The sequence below is a fragment of the Eleutherodactylus coqui genome, chromosome 1, assembly GCF_035609145.1.
Source record: "Eleutherodactylus coqui strain aEleCoq1 chromosome 1, aEleCoq1.hap1, whole genome shotgun sequence".
Lineage (NCBI taxonomy): Eukaryota > Metazoa > Chordata > Amphibia > Anura > Eleutherodactylidae > Eleutherodactylus > Eleutherodactylus coqui.
The window spans coordinates 172734006-172748352 of NC_089837.1; the positions used below are offsets into that span (position 1 = coordinate 172734006).

A 14347-nucleotide genomic window follows, 5' to 3' on the forward strand; every position below is an offset into this window, starting at 1 on the left:
CTTGACAGAATGAATAGTGTGTGGCACATGGGTTCCCCATTGCTATGCCCACGTGTGCAGCTCCTGATAGAGGTGGCACAGGATTGGATTTCTCATTGCTTCTGTAAAGCATTGTGGGCTATCGCCCCGCCCCTTTTAAAGAGGGTCGCTGCCTGGCCTTGCCAACCCTCTGCAGTGTGTGCCTGCGGTTCCTCCTCATGTCTGACGCACTTATAAATAGACATGAGGGTGGTGTGGCTATGAGGCCAGCGTGTGGCATGAGGGCAGCTGAAGGCTGCGCAGGGACACTTTGGTGTGCGCTGTGGACACTGGGTCATGTGGGGGGGGGGGGGGGTTGGGCAGCATGTAACCCAGGAGAAGTGGCAGCGGAGTGTCATGCAGGCAGTGATTGTGCTTTGTTGGAGGTAGTGTGGTGCTTAGCTAAGGTATGCCTTGCTAATGAGGGTTTTTCAGAAGTAAAATTGTTGGGAGGGGGGGGGACCCACTCTTGCCGCTATTGTGGCTTAATAGTGGGACCTGGGAACTTGAGATGCAGCCCATGTAGCCCCTCGCCTGCCCTATCCGTTTCTGTGTCATTCCCATCACTTTCTTGAATTTCCCAGATTTTCACAAATGAAAACCTTAGCGAGCATCGGCGATATACAAAAATGCTCAAGTCGCCCATTGACTTCAATGGGGTTCGTTACTCGAAACGAACCCTCGAGCATCGCGGAAAGTTCGACTCGAGTAACGAGCACCCGAGCATTTTGGTGCTCGCTCATCTCTAATTAAAAATGGATATTAAACTGTGTAAGCATTGGAAAGTTGTCTTTGATTTCGATCACGCCATGTAAAGCCGGAAAAATTAGACCTAACAGTGGGTTCTTCTCTAGTTCAGCTGTGGCATACATGTGTGGTCACCTGCACACCCTGGGAGGGTTAGCCCCAGTCCTGCACTCCCAGCATCATCAAGGGACATTGAAACTGGAGTTGGGAGATTGGATGCATAACAGAAGGTAAAACATGCTATACTGTTATGTGACTCCCCTTTTCTGTATATGTATACCATGTTCGTTCTCCCATCCTTACCCCTTTTTTTTTCTTCCCCAGATACCGCATCTTTGCCTTTGATCATGACTTGTTCAGCGTTGTAGACCTCCAATTTGATGAATGGCCTGCTATCCTTATTACCAATCCTAAATCTGCACTCTACACAAATCCCGCAGAGGAGCCTTTACAACGGATCCTGCACTCAACACATATCAGGTATTTCCATTTTATCTGGCCTTGAAAATAATGCATAGGTCATTAAAGATGTCAATACTATGAATAATAAGACAAGCTTGTCTGTTAAAATACGTCAACTTGCTGATTAAAACTGAAAAAAAAAAAGTATGACCACTCCCTAAAAAGTATATCCTGCTTCACAACCAATGAGAAATCGAGCAACTGTGCAAAAGCCGTAAGTAAAAATGACTAGGGATCAGACTATACAAGGTTTTTTTGTAGACTGTAGGAGCTGTAGCCAATGAAAGTCATAGGGGATGTTCTATACACACTGCAGTGGTGTGGAATGCTATCGCAGCTGAAGTTCCCAGGATCTTCGCCTGCAATACCATCACAGGCCACTGCAGTGTGTATAGAGCTGTGCATTTTCAACAGCACATTAGTTCCATACACTCACAAAGCAGCTGATGAATACCAATTTTGGAGATAGGTCATCAATAGTTCATTCCTAAGAAATCCCTTTAATTTTATTATTTTAGCTGCATTCAAATAATTACAAAAAAATACTTTTGCAAGTTTGCGTTAGCTGTGGTTCATTATCATTCACTGAAACCTACAGTATCCTGTGATGTCTTGCCCTGGCACATGGTTTAGTGGAATGCAGAACCACAAATACTGTTAATGAAATAAGCAAAATATATTAACATCCTCAGCCAGAATTTGTGTAATCGGTCTGTACTGTGGCTCTAGGTGGTAAGCTCCTTCATCAATCAGTGTAGTAATAGCAGTAGTAGTCAAACTACTAACGACGACCTGTCCGTCCATGAGTGAGTGAGTTTGTGAGTGACTTTCATGCACCACCCATGATCACCTAACTGTGACATCATCACAGGTCCTGTACGCACACAGCTGCTGTCTGTCTAGGTGTTCGTTAGTATTCCATTGCAACTGAGGCCGTGGGGGGTTTGTAGTCCACCCATAATCTGCACAAGGGTGCAGGACCTCTGACATCAGTCATGTGATCAGTGGCAGAGCATGACAGTGACAGCACAAGTCCTTAATCTCTGCTTCTGATCCCTGTTGTATTGGATGAACAATGTATATAGCAGTGTGTGACGTGCATGTAGCAAATTGCAAGTTTGGGGGCGATAAGCCACATGTTCTCGCACATCTCTATACATTTGAATTGGAACGATTAAATTCCTCAATGAAGGCAAACTTCAATTGCAACGAGGAATACTGTGGAATGATGAGGCCAAGTTCCATGTATCCGGTGGTGTTAACAGACACAACTGTTTTTATTGATGACCTGAAAACCCTGAAGTGACAATTTTGGTGGATAACTGCATGCCAGGTGTGCTGGTCTGGGAAGGAGTTTCATATTTGAGATTACACCCCCATCCCAGGCCTCTCACTAGCAAAACCAGACTCCTACTGTACACTGAGGAAGGGCAAATACCCTGAAACAGCTGTCTGTACATGGAGTCTGGCTTTGCTTTTAATTCCCAGTCATTGTTACAAGGCTTGTATATAGTCTAATTTTGGCTTGAAGGAATGCTGCCTTCCAATAGGTGGCAGTATTATTCCATCTCCCTTATTTGCAGATTTGGTATTGATACGCTCTTTTGAGCGTTCTTTGTTTTAGGGATCTGTGACGGGAAAGTGTTACTTGAATCTGCTTCAACACACTGTTTATCCCATCATCCAGCGTTGGGATATTTTCAGCAACCTGTGTTGACAGCAGGACAGCCCCAGCTCTTTATGCACATTGTAACTGGTTCGATGAGAGTTGGATAAACAGACGTGAGCCAGTGGGCTGGCTGGCTCACTTTCTGGATTTTACCCAACTTGACTTTTTCCTTTGGGGCCATCTTAAGGATAAAATGTATACGTATCCCATTTCAACAGTTGATGAGTTCGAGCTTGCTAATACTGAGGAATTCAATAACGTTCCAGTTCAAATGTGCAAGGATGCACGCAAGCGTGTGGCTTATCGTCTCCAAGCTTGCATTGCTCTTGAGGATGCAATGGTTGATCATTATGTCAGAAACGGACATTAGATTGATTACCTTTTTGAAAGTTTAACCCCTTAGTGACAAAGCCTGTTTGCGCCTTAGTAACGGAGCCAAATTTGGGAAATCTGACATGCGTCGTTCAACATAGCATAACTCCATAAAGGCTTTACATATCCAAGTGATTCTGACATTGTTTTTTCGCCACATGTTGTACTTCATTTAGGTGGTAAAAAGAGACCGATATAATTTGTGTATATTTATTAAAAGTGCCAATATTGGAAAAATTTTGAAAAAATTGTCATTTTTTTCACATTTTCAACCGTAATATCTCAAATATGTTCAAATATACTGTACCAATTTTTTGATAAGATATATATTTCAATCTGTTTACTTTATTCTGGTCGCACACTTGAAAAACTTTAGTGTTTTTTTTTAACCATTTAGAGGACGTACAAATTTAACATTACTTTTCAGCATTTTGAGGAGCACTTTGTTTTCCTGCACCAAGCCAAGTTTGCAACGGCTCATGAGTGTCAGAATAATAGATACCCCCACAAATGACCCCATTTTAAAAACTACACCCCTTAGTGTATTCACTGAGGGGTGTCATGAGTACTTTGATGCTACCAGTTTTTTTCAGGAATTAATTCAATTTAGAGAAGAAAAAATAAAATTTCATATTTTTGCAAATATGTCATTTTAAAGACATATTTTTTTTTCCTATAGTGCCCATGAAAATAAGGATTTACACCCCAAAATGGATATCCCTGTTTCTCCCGTGTTCAGAAACATACCCATTGTGGCCCTAATCTTATGTCTGGATGCACAACGGGGCCTAAAATGAAAGGAGTAGTCGGTGGTTTTCAGAACATAAATTTTCCTTGAAGGCGTTTTAGGCCCCATAGCACTTTTGTAGAGCTCTTGAGCGGCCAAAACCAAAGAGAACCCCCACAAGTGACTCCATTTTGAAAACTAGACCCCTTAACGAATTTATCTAGGGGTGTACTGCCCATTTTGACCCCACAGTTTTTGAATGAATTCAAGCAAAGCAAAAGGAAAAAAATGTGATTTTCGTTTTTTTGGCAATTCTGTCATTTAAAAACTGCTTTTTTTGTTCAGCACACACATGAATGAAGACGTGCACCCCAAAATAGATACCCCTGTTTCTCCCGTGTTCAGAGACATACCCATTGTGGCCCTAATCTTTTGTTTGGATGCACCACGGGGCCCAAAATGAAAGGAGTAGTCGGTGGCTTTCAGAACAGAAATTTAGCATGAAGGTGATTTAGGCCCCATTGCCCACTTGTAGAGCCCTTGAGCGGCCAAAACGACAGAGAACCCCCACAAATGACCCCATTTTGAAAACTAGACCCCCTAACGAATTTATCTAGGGGTGTACTGTGTATTTTTACACTACAATTTTTGAATAAATCTAAGCAAAGCAGTAGGAAAAAAATTACAATTTTCATTTTTTTGGCAGTTGTATCAATTTAAAAACTGTTTTTTTTGTACAGCACACATAGGAATGAAGACTTTCACCCCAAAATGGATACCCCCGTTTGTCCCGTGTTCAGAACCATACCCCTAGTGGCCCTAATCTACTTAAAGGACACATGGCTAGGCCTATAATGGAAGGAGCACCCATTGGATTTCAGGGTACAACGGAATAAATTCCAGGCCCCATCGCCCACTTATAGAGCCATTGAGCGTCCAAAACGATAAAGAACCCCCTCAAATGACCCCATTTTAAAAACTAGACGCCTTGTCGAATTCATCTAGGGGTGCACTGCGTATTTTGACCCGACAGTATTTGAATAAATCTAAGCAAAGCAGAAGGAAAAAATTACGATTTTCATTTTTTTGTCAATTTTGTCAATTTAAAAACTGGGTTTTTTTGTACAGTGTACATAGGAATGAAGACCTTCACCCCAAAATGGATACCCCCGTTTGTCCCGTGTTCAAAAACATACCCCTTGTGGCTCTAATTTACTTACAGGAAACATGGCAAGGCCTATAATGGAGGGAAACCCGTTGGATTGCAGGGCACAACTGAATAAATTCCAGGACCCATTGCCCACTTGTACGGAATAAAAATTGACACCTTAAAAATCCCCCCCCCCGCCCGCACACACTCCGCGCCCTTTTCGGCGTTCCCCAAATCTTAGATAAAAGTAATAATGTGAACTGTGTAGTATTTCCAAAGACAGGGGTAATTACGGAGGCTGGTTGGGATGGGTACATGGGGCAATAAAACCGTGTATCCCCCCTCCTCTCATGCTTTTTGGGGGTATTTCGTGACCTCAGTGGCGGGTATGGGGTGTAAGAAGTGGCGCTCTGTGAGTCTCCGTAAGCTTGATGAGGTGCGGCGGTCTCACACAGAAGGCGCTCAACAAGCTGCTCCTGGAACTGCAGGAAGGCGAACGTTCCCGGGGCTTCTTGTAAAATACGTATTACAGGTAGCGGTCTGAATAACGCCAGGCTCACACGGCCGTAGGCGGAATCCGCTTGCGGAGGCCCACAGCGGATCCCATCTGTGAGCCCGGCTGTGACCCTGCGGACGGCCGCGTAATGTACTGCGCATAACTGCCTACTCACACAGGCGGTCATGCTCAGTATATATATATTTTTTGTTTGTATTTCCCGCACCGTCGCTTAGCGATGACGTGGGTACCTGCAGCCCGTATACAATGTAGTTGCGTATGGGCTGCGGGTATATCCACGACCATGGAGCAAAATGGGCTCTATGTTACGGAAATCTGTGGTAAAATAGAACCTGCTGCGTTCTCTTTTCTGCTAATGGATTACGCAATTCCAACCCACTAATGTGAGCGGAATTGTGTAATCCAATGCGATTGATCTGCGTATTACCGCATCGGTGAGGGGAGATGAACCTTCACCTTTTTTTTACTTTTACGTGATCGCCATTATCCACTGCGGCCCCCCGTGAAATCTCCAGGCTCTCGGCTAAGTTTTGTAGCCAGGAGCAGGGAGATTTTAAATTACCACAGCTTTTGTGCATGCACCTGCCATTTTGGCGACATGCGCGTGCGCAGAAGCTGGGGTAAGGTCCGCAGATAAATCCGCGGGCCTTAGGTACGTCATTTCATCCTCCCTCACAGATATGATCCGTGGGGGGAGATGAAACACAAGCTTTTTTACCTTTTTTTTTTACTTTTTACACTTTTTTTTTTTACTATACATGATCACTGTTATCACTATACATGAGATAAACTTGCCCACGCCGTCTATAGAATTTCCTGCATGCTCCTACAGCTGTCTTATAAAATAAAAACACGGATGTTAATTTCCTCTTCATCCATTCAATTTGTGACTATTGGGAGGGGTACAGTTTTAACTTGTGGAAACTTATAAAACCATGCAATGCTTCTCTGGGAAATTTAGTATGCAAATGAAGGTACAATGCCTCTACAGCGCCACCTATAAGTCAATGTGCAAGCTTTTAACAGGCCTTGTAACATGACTGGGAATATAAGCCAAAACAAGAGTTTTCTGGAGAAGACTTAGAATGTTGGGTGTTGACTTATAGGAAAGCTGCCTTTCAATAAGTAGCACTGTAGAGGTCTTGTACGATCTCCTATTTGCCTACCAGACAGACAGGTAATTGATGGGGATTGCGGAGGAGGGTTGGCATTCCTGGTATCCTATTGCAGACAGAGCAATAGAGGAGGGCTCCTTCTCCAGCCAGTTACCCTATAGGCACAAGACTGTGAGAAGAGGGGAGGATATAGCTCATCTCCTGAGTCATATATAAAATGTCATTATATACAGTGCATTTTGTAAGTCTTTAGACCCTTTCACTTTTTATATTTTGTTATGTTGTGGCCAATGCAAAATCTTTGTAGTTTTTTTTAAAAATGAAAAACTAATAATTTTCGCTGATCTAAGTATTTACACCCTGTACTTAGTTGAAGCACCTTTTGGCAGCAATTACAGCCTCCAGTCTTTTTGGATATGATGCTACAAGTCTTGCACACCTGGATTTTGGGTTTTTGTTTGCCGCCTTCTCTGCAGGTCCTTTTTAAACTCTGTCAGGTTGGATGGGGGCAGTCTGTGGACAGACAATTTCAGATCTCTCCAGAGATGTTCAATTGTTCAAGTAAGGACTCTGGTTGGGCCACTCAAGGGCATCTTATAGAGTTGTCCCTAAGCCACTTCTGTGGTGTTTTGGCTGTTTACTTGGGGCCATTGCCTTGTTGGAAGGTGAAACATCTCTGTACTTTGCGCCATTCAACTTTCCATCAACCCTGACTCCTTGTTCCAACTGCTGAAAAACGCCCCTACAGCATGATGCTGCCACCACTATGGGTCACTGTAGGGATGGTATTGGGCAGATCATGAGCAGTCCCTGGTTTCCTCCAGACATAATGCTTAGAATTAAAGCCAAAAAGTTCAATTTTGGTTTCATCAGACCAGAGAATCTTGTTTTTCACAGTCTGAGTCCTTTTAGATGCCTTTTGGTGAATTGCAAGTATACTGTGTCTTTTACTAAGAGGCTTCTTTCTGGTCACTCTGCCATAAAGCCCAGATTGGTGGAGGCTACAGTGATGGAGGACCTTCTGGAAGTTTCTCCCATCTGCACACAGGATCTTTGGCCCTTAGCCAGAGTGACCAGTGTGTTCTTGGTCACCTCTTACCAAGGCCTTTCCTCCCTGATTACTTAGTTGCGTGGATTGATCACCTCTAGGAAGAGTCCTGGTTGTTCCAAACTTCTTCTATTTAAGAATTATGGAGGCCGCTGTGCTCTTGGGAACTTTGAGTATTGCAGAAGTTTTTGGAGTCTTTTCCAGATCTGTGCCTCCACATTGTCCGGTCTAAGCTTTATAGGCAGTACTTCTCTCCACATGGCTTGGTTTTAGCTCTGATATCTGGATCTCCAGTTACAGGGAAAGCCTCCACCTACAGTGACAGTAGTCACTAACACAGCTGATCAGGATTCGCTAGGACCCTGCAGCTCTGCTGTGGCAGGGGGCACCTTGCTGTCACATGATGATATTTCAGTCGATTTTGGAACATGCTACTTTTGCACTGTAATTTGTGACTTGCTATTCCTCTCTACACTTTTGGAAAGTAGTGAGAAAAGAGGTGAGTTTACTGGGGGAGAGGGGGCAAATTTAAGTCAGTGTTGCAAATCAAAATCTTCTCCTACTAAGAGTAGATTTTATTTTCAGTTTTTTAAAGGCAGCCTAAGAAATATCAAATTAAGAGTCATTTGCCTTTTAATAAACAGTGCATTTTAGTCCAGCAAACTTCAGTTTGAGGGCTTATTCGCATGGACGTAGATCGGCCGGGTTTTCACGCCCGTCCGATATACGCTGCCTCTCTGCAAGAAGAGGAGATGGGACGGGGCGGGAGCTAGTGTGCTGAGCTTTTGCTCCCTTTCTACCCCTGACAAATGTTTGCGAGGGGTGGAGCTTAACTCCGCCTGCCCCCCCCTCCCATTGCAAACAATGGCAGGGGGCAGGAGCTGAGCACACTAGCCCCCGCCCCATCCCGCCACCGCCTCTTGCAGAGAGGGGCAGCTTATATCAGGCGGGCATGAAAACCCGGCCAATATATGTCCATGTGTATAAGGCCTAAAACGGAGTCATGAAACGCCAGTCTTCATAAATATACCTTATTAGTTCCTTCCATCTTATGACATTCTTTAAAACCTGTAAGTAAATATTGAAAGGGATAAATATTTTAGTTCTGTCACCCATGTGGGACATAAAGATGGAAGCCTTTTTTCTATCTTGAGTTTAAATTTTTTTTACAAAACTATTGCTTACTAGTCTGCATTATTTTAATTAAAAAAAAAACAGAAATCAAACAGAATGAAGGCGAACTGAAGCCCTTCAGTTCTCCTTGAAATCAGTGACTACTTAAACAGAACATTTGTTTCCTGGTCGGCAGCTCCTGAGATGGAACTTCTAAACTGAAAAGTACAGATGAAAGTACAGGGCAAAATTAGTAATGATGGTAATCATAATAAAAGATTGTAAATTACATTACAGAAACAGTTTCCAGCTTCATGAAATCTTTTACAAACAGCTGACATCGGTGTAAAATAAGGAGCAATACTCACTTTACCGATGCCTGCTGCTCTTATGATGCTTCCCTGATCCCCTGCCGGTCCTTTATTACACTCTAGCAATGACGTAGAACGTCAAGAATTGACTACTGTAACCTTTCATCGGATGTAAGGCTGGTGTAGCGATGCCAGTGATTGGCTGTAATGACAGATCATCACTTGAGCCTGGTTAACGAAGCTAGTGGGAAAACCGGTAAGATGAGTATTAGGGTCCGATCACCTGTAGCGGATTTGTTGCAGATCTGCAGCGGATTTCACCCCTTCAATTGAAAGAATGAAATCTGCTGCAGTTCCCCACCAAAATCTGTGCCAAAATCCACAGCAAATTGGCTCCGTGTGAACACGCTTAGAGGCCTGTACACACGTGTGGCTCAGTTAAAACGTCCATCCTGATTATTTGAACGGATTCTTGAATGGATCCAGATTTTTTTCAACAGGACTTCCGTTATGCTTAGTTTTCATTTTGTTTATCTTGCGTAAACAAACAATAAACTAGCTCTTCTGTCCTTTTTTTTTTAACCAAAAGGTGTTTTTAAAAAAAAAATAAGTTGAGAAAAGACATTTTATTAGGAATCAAAAACGCTATACGTACCAGGTGTTACTCCTTATGTTATTTTATACCATGGCCAATAATTTGACACCCTGAAGTGGCTGTCCCCTAATAATGCTTTTATTTATTTTCACCATATAGAATCCTGGTGTTTTCTCTGCATCCTATCACGTCCGTAAAGGTTTTCATAGATGGAAAAGAAGTGGGGGAAGCTGTGCACTCATCTGGTCCATTATATGTCTTGGAATGGATGGCTGAAAATTATAAGACTGGGCTCCACGAGATCAAAGTGAAAGCTGAGGTAAAAGGAAATAGAAGGCGCGTGTGAATGCAGCTATCTAAAGTGCTTCAGTTTTGCACAACAGTGCCCATATGTTCCGGATCTTTGCAACATATCCTGCTTTTGTACACTGTGTAGAAAGTGGAATGAGAAAAAATTATATATTCCATCCACTTGGTTTTATATTGTGAAACATAATTGTATAATATAGTGATTATTATTAGCCGGATCAAACCAACTAGAAGATGGAGAACTTCAGATTTCTTGCATTTGCCTTTCATTAACTACAATCACCTAGTCCTTGTAAAGCTGTCCATAGTGCTGAAGCTTGAAAATTACCTTTGTTCGCCTTGATAATATAGAATTGCATTCTCATATCAAGGTAACGATATCATGATTAGCAGCATAATGGAATTGCCATGAACACATTCTATAGAGTGGGGAGGCCTTGACAAATCATGAGTCAGACATGGGCTACTTCATTCACCTCTTGTAATTGTGCTTTTAATAAAAGACTCTTGGTTAATCTGAGTGCTGTGACTTGTCGGACTCCAAACAACCATCTATAACCCTTTGCAGGAAGATCTGCTTGTCAAATCCTAAAAAATTGGGATAAGATATCTAGAGCTGTGAATGACAGCTTGTTTTTCACTTTTTTTTGCTGTGCATATACTGTAATATTAATCTACAATATAGTATATTTGTTAAAGGACTTTTCCCATCAAAGATGACCCAATGCTGAATGTGACCCTCACCCCAGGTTCCACCCCCAGCAAGCCACTACCAGCCAAACATTTACCTTCAGTGGGCACTGGGAAAATGTACTATTACATGACAACCACCCTGCTATGACACCCTTATAGGGCATATGAACAGAAGTTTTCTTCTTGGGACAACGCCTTTTAAACGTACCATAAAAAGACTTCTGTAACTTTTTTTTCATGCAGAAACCTTTTTCAGTATGTCCTTATCAGGGGTATGATCAAATAGAGACGTAGTCCATGCTCTCTGAATTCCCCAGTATTAGCTAAGAGCGGCTATACAGATTGGCTATAGATTGACCAAATCGGTTGATATTGGTGGGACAGACTGATCGTCTAAGGTGTGTGGTGGCCTCCCAACTCTCCCCCGATAGCAAATATCAGGCACATGAGGATTTGGCACGTTGAATTTCAACTGCACAATACTTTTGTTCTTTGGTAATGGCAGCAGCTTTTTCCCCACTTTGAATTCAAAGCGCATGCACCCTCGGCTGAGCACCCTTCAGTGCTTTGTTTTCTTAGTAAATGCTACATTACTGTTTCTCACTAATAACCTTAAAGGGAATCTCTCACCATCTTTTTGCAGCCCTCACTGAGGGTAGTATAAGGTAGTTAGTCACACTGATTATAGTGCTGGATGTATCTGTGCTGTACTTTGGGAGAAACTTGCATTTTATTAGTAACAACCAGACATGCATATCACTGTAATCGGGGTGCCTGTCGCTACCTTGAGCTGCAAAAGATGGTGATAGATTCCCTTTAATGAGAGCTGCAGTACGTCACACACCAGGAAGAAATGTTATTTACAGTCTGTCTATGAGCAACGACTGTGGATTTCTATGTAAAGATGGTTGTGATATTGAATTCACTAACTCCTCTTATTTGTCACCTCCTTCCTAAAATATGGTATCCACCGTCACTATGTAACCTTTTCCTTTATAGGATGCAGCAGAAGGAAGTCAATCCAGAAGCCACTTGTTCAGCTTGGAAGATGATGCAGCTGTCAGCTTTAGCATTTTTCCATCTTTAATTCTTCTTATGGATCATTATGTTGTTGTAAGTTCTATGTATTTCATGTTTACCAGGTCACCACCGTATGTTATGCAGGTCTCTTTGACCTTTGAACCTGCTTAGCTAATTTCCACATGTGATTTTGTAGGACCCTCCCCTTCTTGAGCCATATGGCATATAGCCCACCTGAGCAACATTGCTGGAATTGTCTGACCGAGAATTCCATCTGGATTTAAAGGGGTTGTTGGCTTTGGACAATGCCTTTTTCCACTCCGTCCTCTTGATGACAGCACCCAATGGAGGTTGCTCCCCATCTTCTGTAGGGTCAGGGACACAGAAAGGTTGCATAGCCCTTTCCCAATAAATTTCCCAGTGGTTTCCTGTCCTTACTAAAGGTAGAAGCAGAGATGACCATATTGTTTTTTTTTCTTTTAACATATTGATGGGGGTTCATTTGGGGTCTCTGGTCTCTTCCCTTTCTGGGTTCCATTGGGTCAGCATTCCTCTGGGCAAGAGTCCCCTGGCAAGGCCCCATTCCCTCCACTGGAGATTTGAGAGCCACACTCATGGAACTGCTTTCCTTGGCTGCCAGGGGCGCTCTTGGAAGGCATCAGGATGCTGGTGACATTGGAGGGAGCAGAGCTGGGATTTCGAGTAATCCTGAACAAACTAGTGGATTTTCAGCTGTTTTGAAACTGAATCTCCTATTACTCCAACACCATTGAGGGTTGGAACACACTGATTAGCTTGCCCAACTTGGCTGAAACTACGCCCACATATAGTTTACAGCTTGTTAAATAGTAAGACAGTTCTACCAATAATGCTACAGTTTTACTACCATCACTGGGCAGCGATTAAGTCGTGTTAATAGCTGCATGGTTTTGTTAATGTGTATGGATGCAGGCTAATTTTTATTATGATAATTTTTTATTAGGTCTCATTATCCAATATATCATCCTGGGACCTTGACTTTGTGGGATCAGGTATTGTGAAAATGTACTAAATGGTACTAAAATGGTTATCTCTTCTCTAGTCGCAGGTGCTGTTTATTCTGGCTGTACTGAGTCAGTTCATTTTACTAATATTTTATCGGTTCAAAAGGCAAACTATTCTCAGGGGTAAGTGGAAAAATCCTTTATAACCTTCACACAGGGCGGAATATTCTGCAACAGCCTTGTGAAGTACGCCGTCCCTGAATATCCTCCCAAAATCTGCACTGGTAACTGTGGACTTTTATGCAAAATTTCCGGCAGAATTCTGTTATTTTTATTTCTGCAGCAAAATCTGCAAGCTAGTAGTGTGGATTTTGGGGATGAATATTCCACAACACTGTTGTGGAATATTCTGTCCTATGTGAAGGGTCCCTTTAATGCTGTAGTCTAACTACTTCCAGCAATGAAGACATTCACAGATGTAGGAACATACTAAGTAAAAAAATAAATAATAATAAAAAAAACAACTTTGGTTTAAAGCAAACAGAAAAAAATTGCTGCTTTTTTTTTGCGCTACATTCCAATCCTTTTGCCCAATGATCTTTTGATCCATTTTAAGAGTCTGTCACCATCTTCTTGTAGCGCTCATTGAGAGCAGCAGAAGGTAGTGATAGGCTTGATGATTGCAGCGAGTCTGTTTCTGTGCAGCAATTTGGGAGAAACTTGCACTTAGTAGCAGCTACACCCAGAACTTTTCACGAGCTGCAACCTAGCCATGCTCCCTCTACCCTGTGGCTAGGGTTGCCACCTTTTATCACAAAAAATACTGTCCATGGTTAAAAAGGGGCATGGCTTATCACAGCATTTTTTTTCTTCTTTGGGCTGCCTGTCCACTGCGATTGTTCATTGTGTTTCCACGCAGTGATAATCCAGCCATGAGTAACGCAGTGAACTTTCCATAGTGCTTTCCATATTTTCCGTGGTGAGCCTATCTGTCAGGCTCACTGCAGAGACCTGTTAGCGCTCCCTGGCAGTGGAATATCGCTGGCGGTATTCCGCCTCGGCCGTGGACAGGGGGCCTTTATTCTACACACTCTGCTCCCTCTCCTCATTACCTTCCTCACACTCTGCTCCTCCTCATTACCTTCCTCACACTCTGCTCCCTCTTCTCTCCTCCTCCTCATTACCTTCCTCACACTCTGCTCCCTCCCTCCTCCTCATTACCTTTCACCACAGCAGCAGCTTCCTCTTCTTCTTTCCATAGAGCTGCATTAATGATAAGCCCCACTCCTTACTCCTAGCAACCCATACACTATTAGCAGGGGATCAAAGCCGGCTGTCAGCTCCGCAGTCCGGCCGTGTACCCGTCCTCCACCAACTGTTCCCTGCAGGAAACATTCAAAAATACCGGCCTCTAATAGGGCTGGTAAAAAAAAAAAATCTAAAAATACCGGCCAGGCCGGTGAATTACCGGTCGGGTGACAACCCTACCCGTGGCCTG

The 14347-nt window shown here is 42.9% G+C and overlaps 1 protein-coding gene across 1 annotated transcript in view; it reads left to right on the forward strand.

Annotated features, from left to right (window-relative positions):
- The window catches only part of LOC136632943 (transmembrane protein 62-like), a 32825-nt gene extending 19337 nt beyond the window's left edge, over positions 1 to 13488 (forward strand). Inside the window, exons 4-9 of the mRNA XM_066608288.1 lie at positions 873 to 995; positions 1090 to 1245; positions 10004 to 10163; positions 11846 to 11959; positions 12948 to 13032; positions 13466 to 13488. Coding sequence (XP_066464385.1) covers positions 873 to 995; positions 1090 to 1245; positions 10004 to 10163; positions 11846 to 11959; positions 12948 to 13032; positions 13466 to 13488 — 661 coding nt within the window. The remainder of the gene's footprint in view (positions 1 to 872; positions 996 to 1089; positions 1246 to 10003; positions 10164 to 11845; positions 11960 to 12947; positions 13033 to 13465) is intronic.
- Positions 13489 to 14347: the final 859 nt, after the last annotated feature.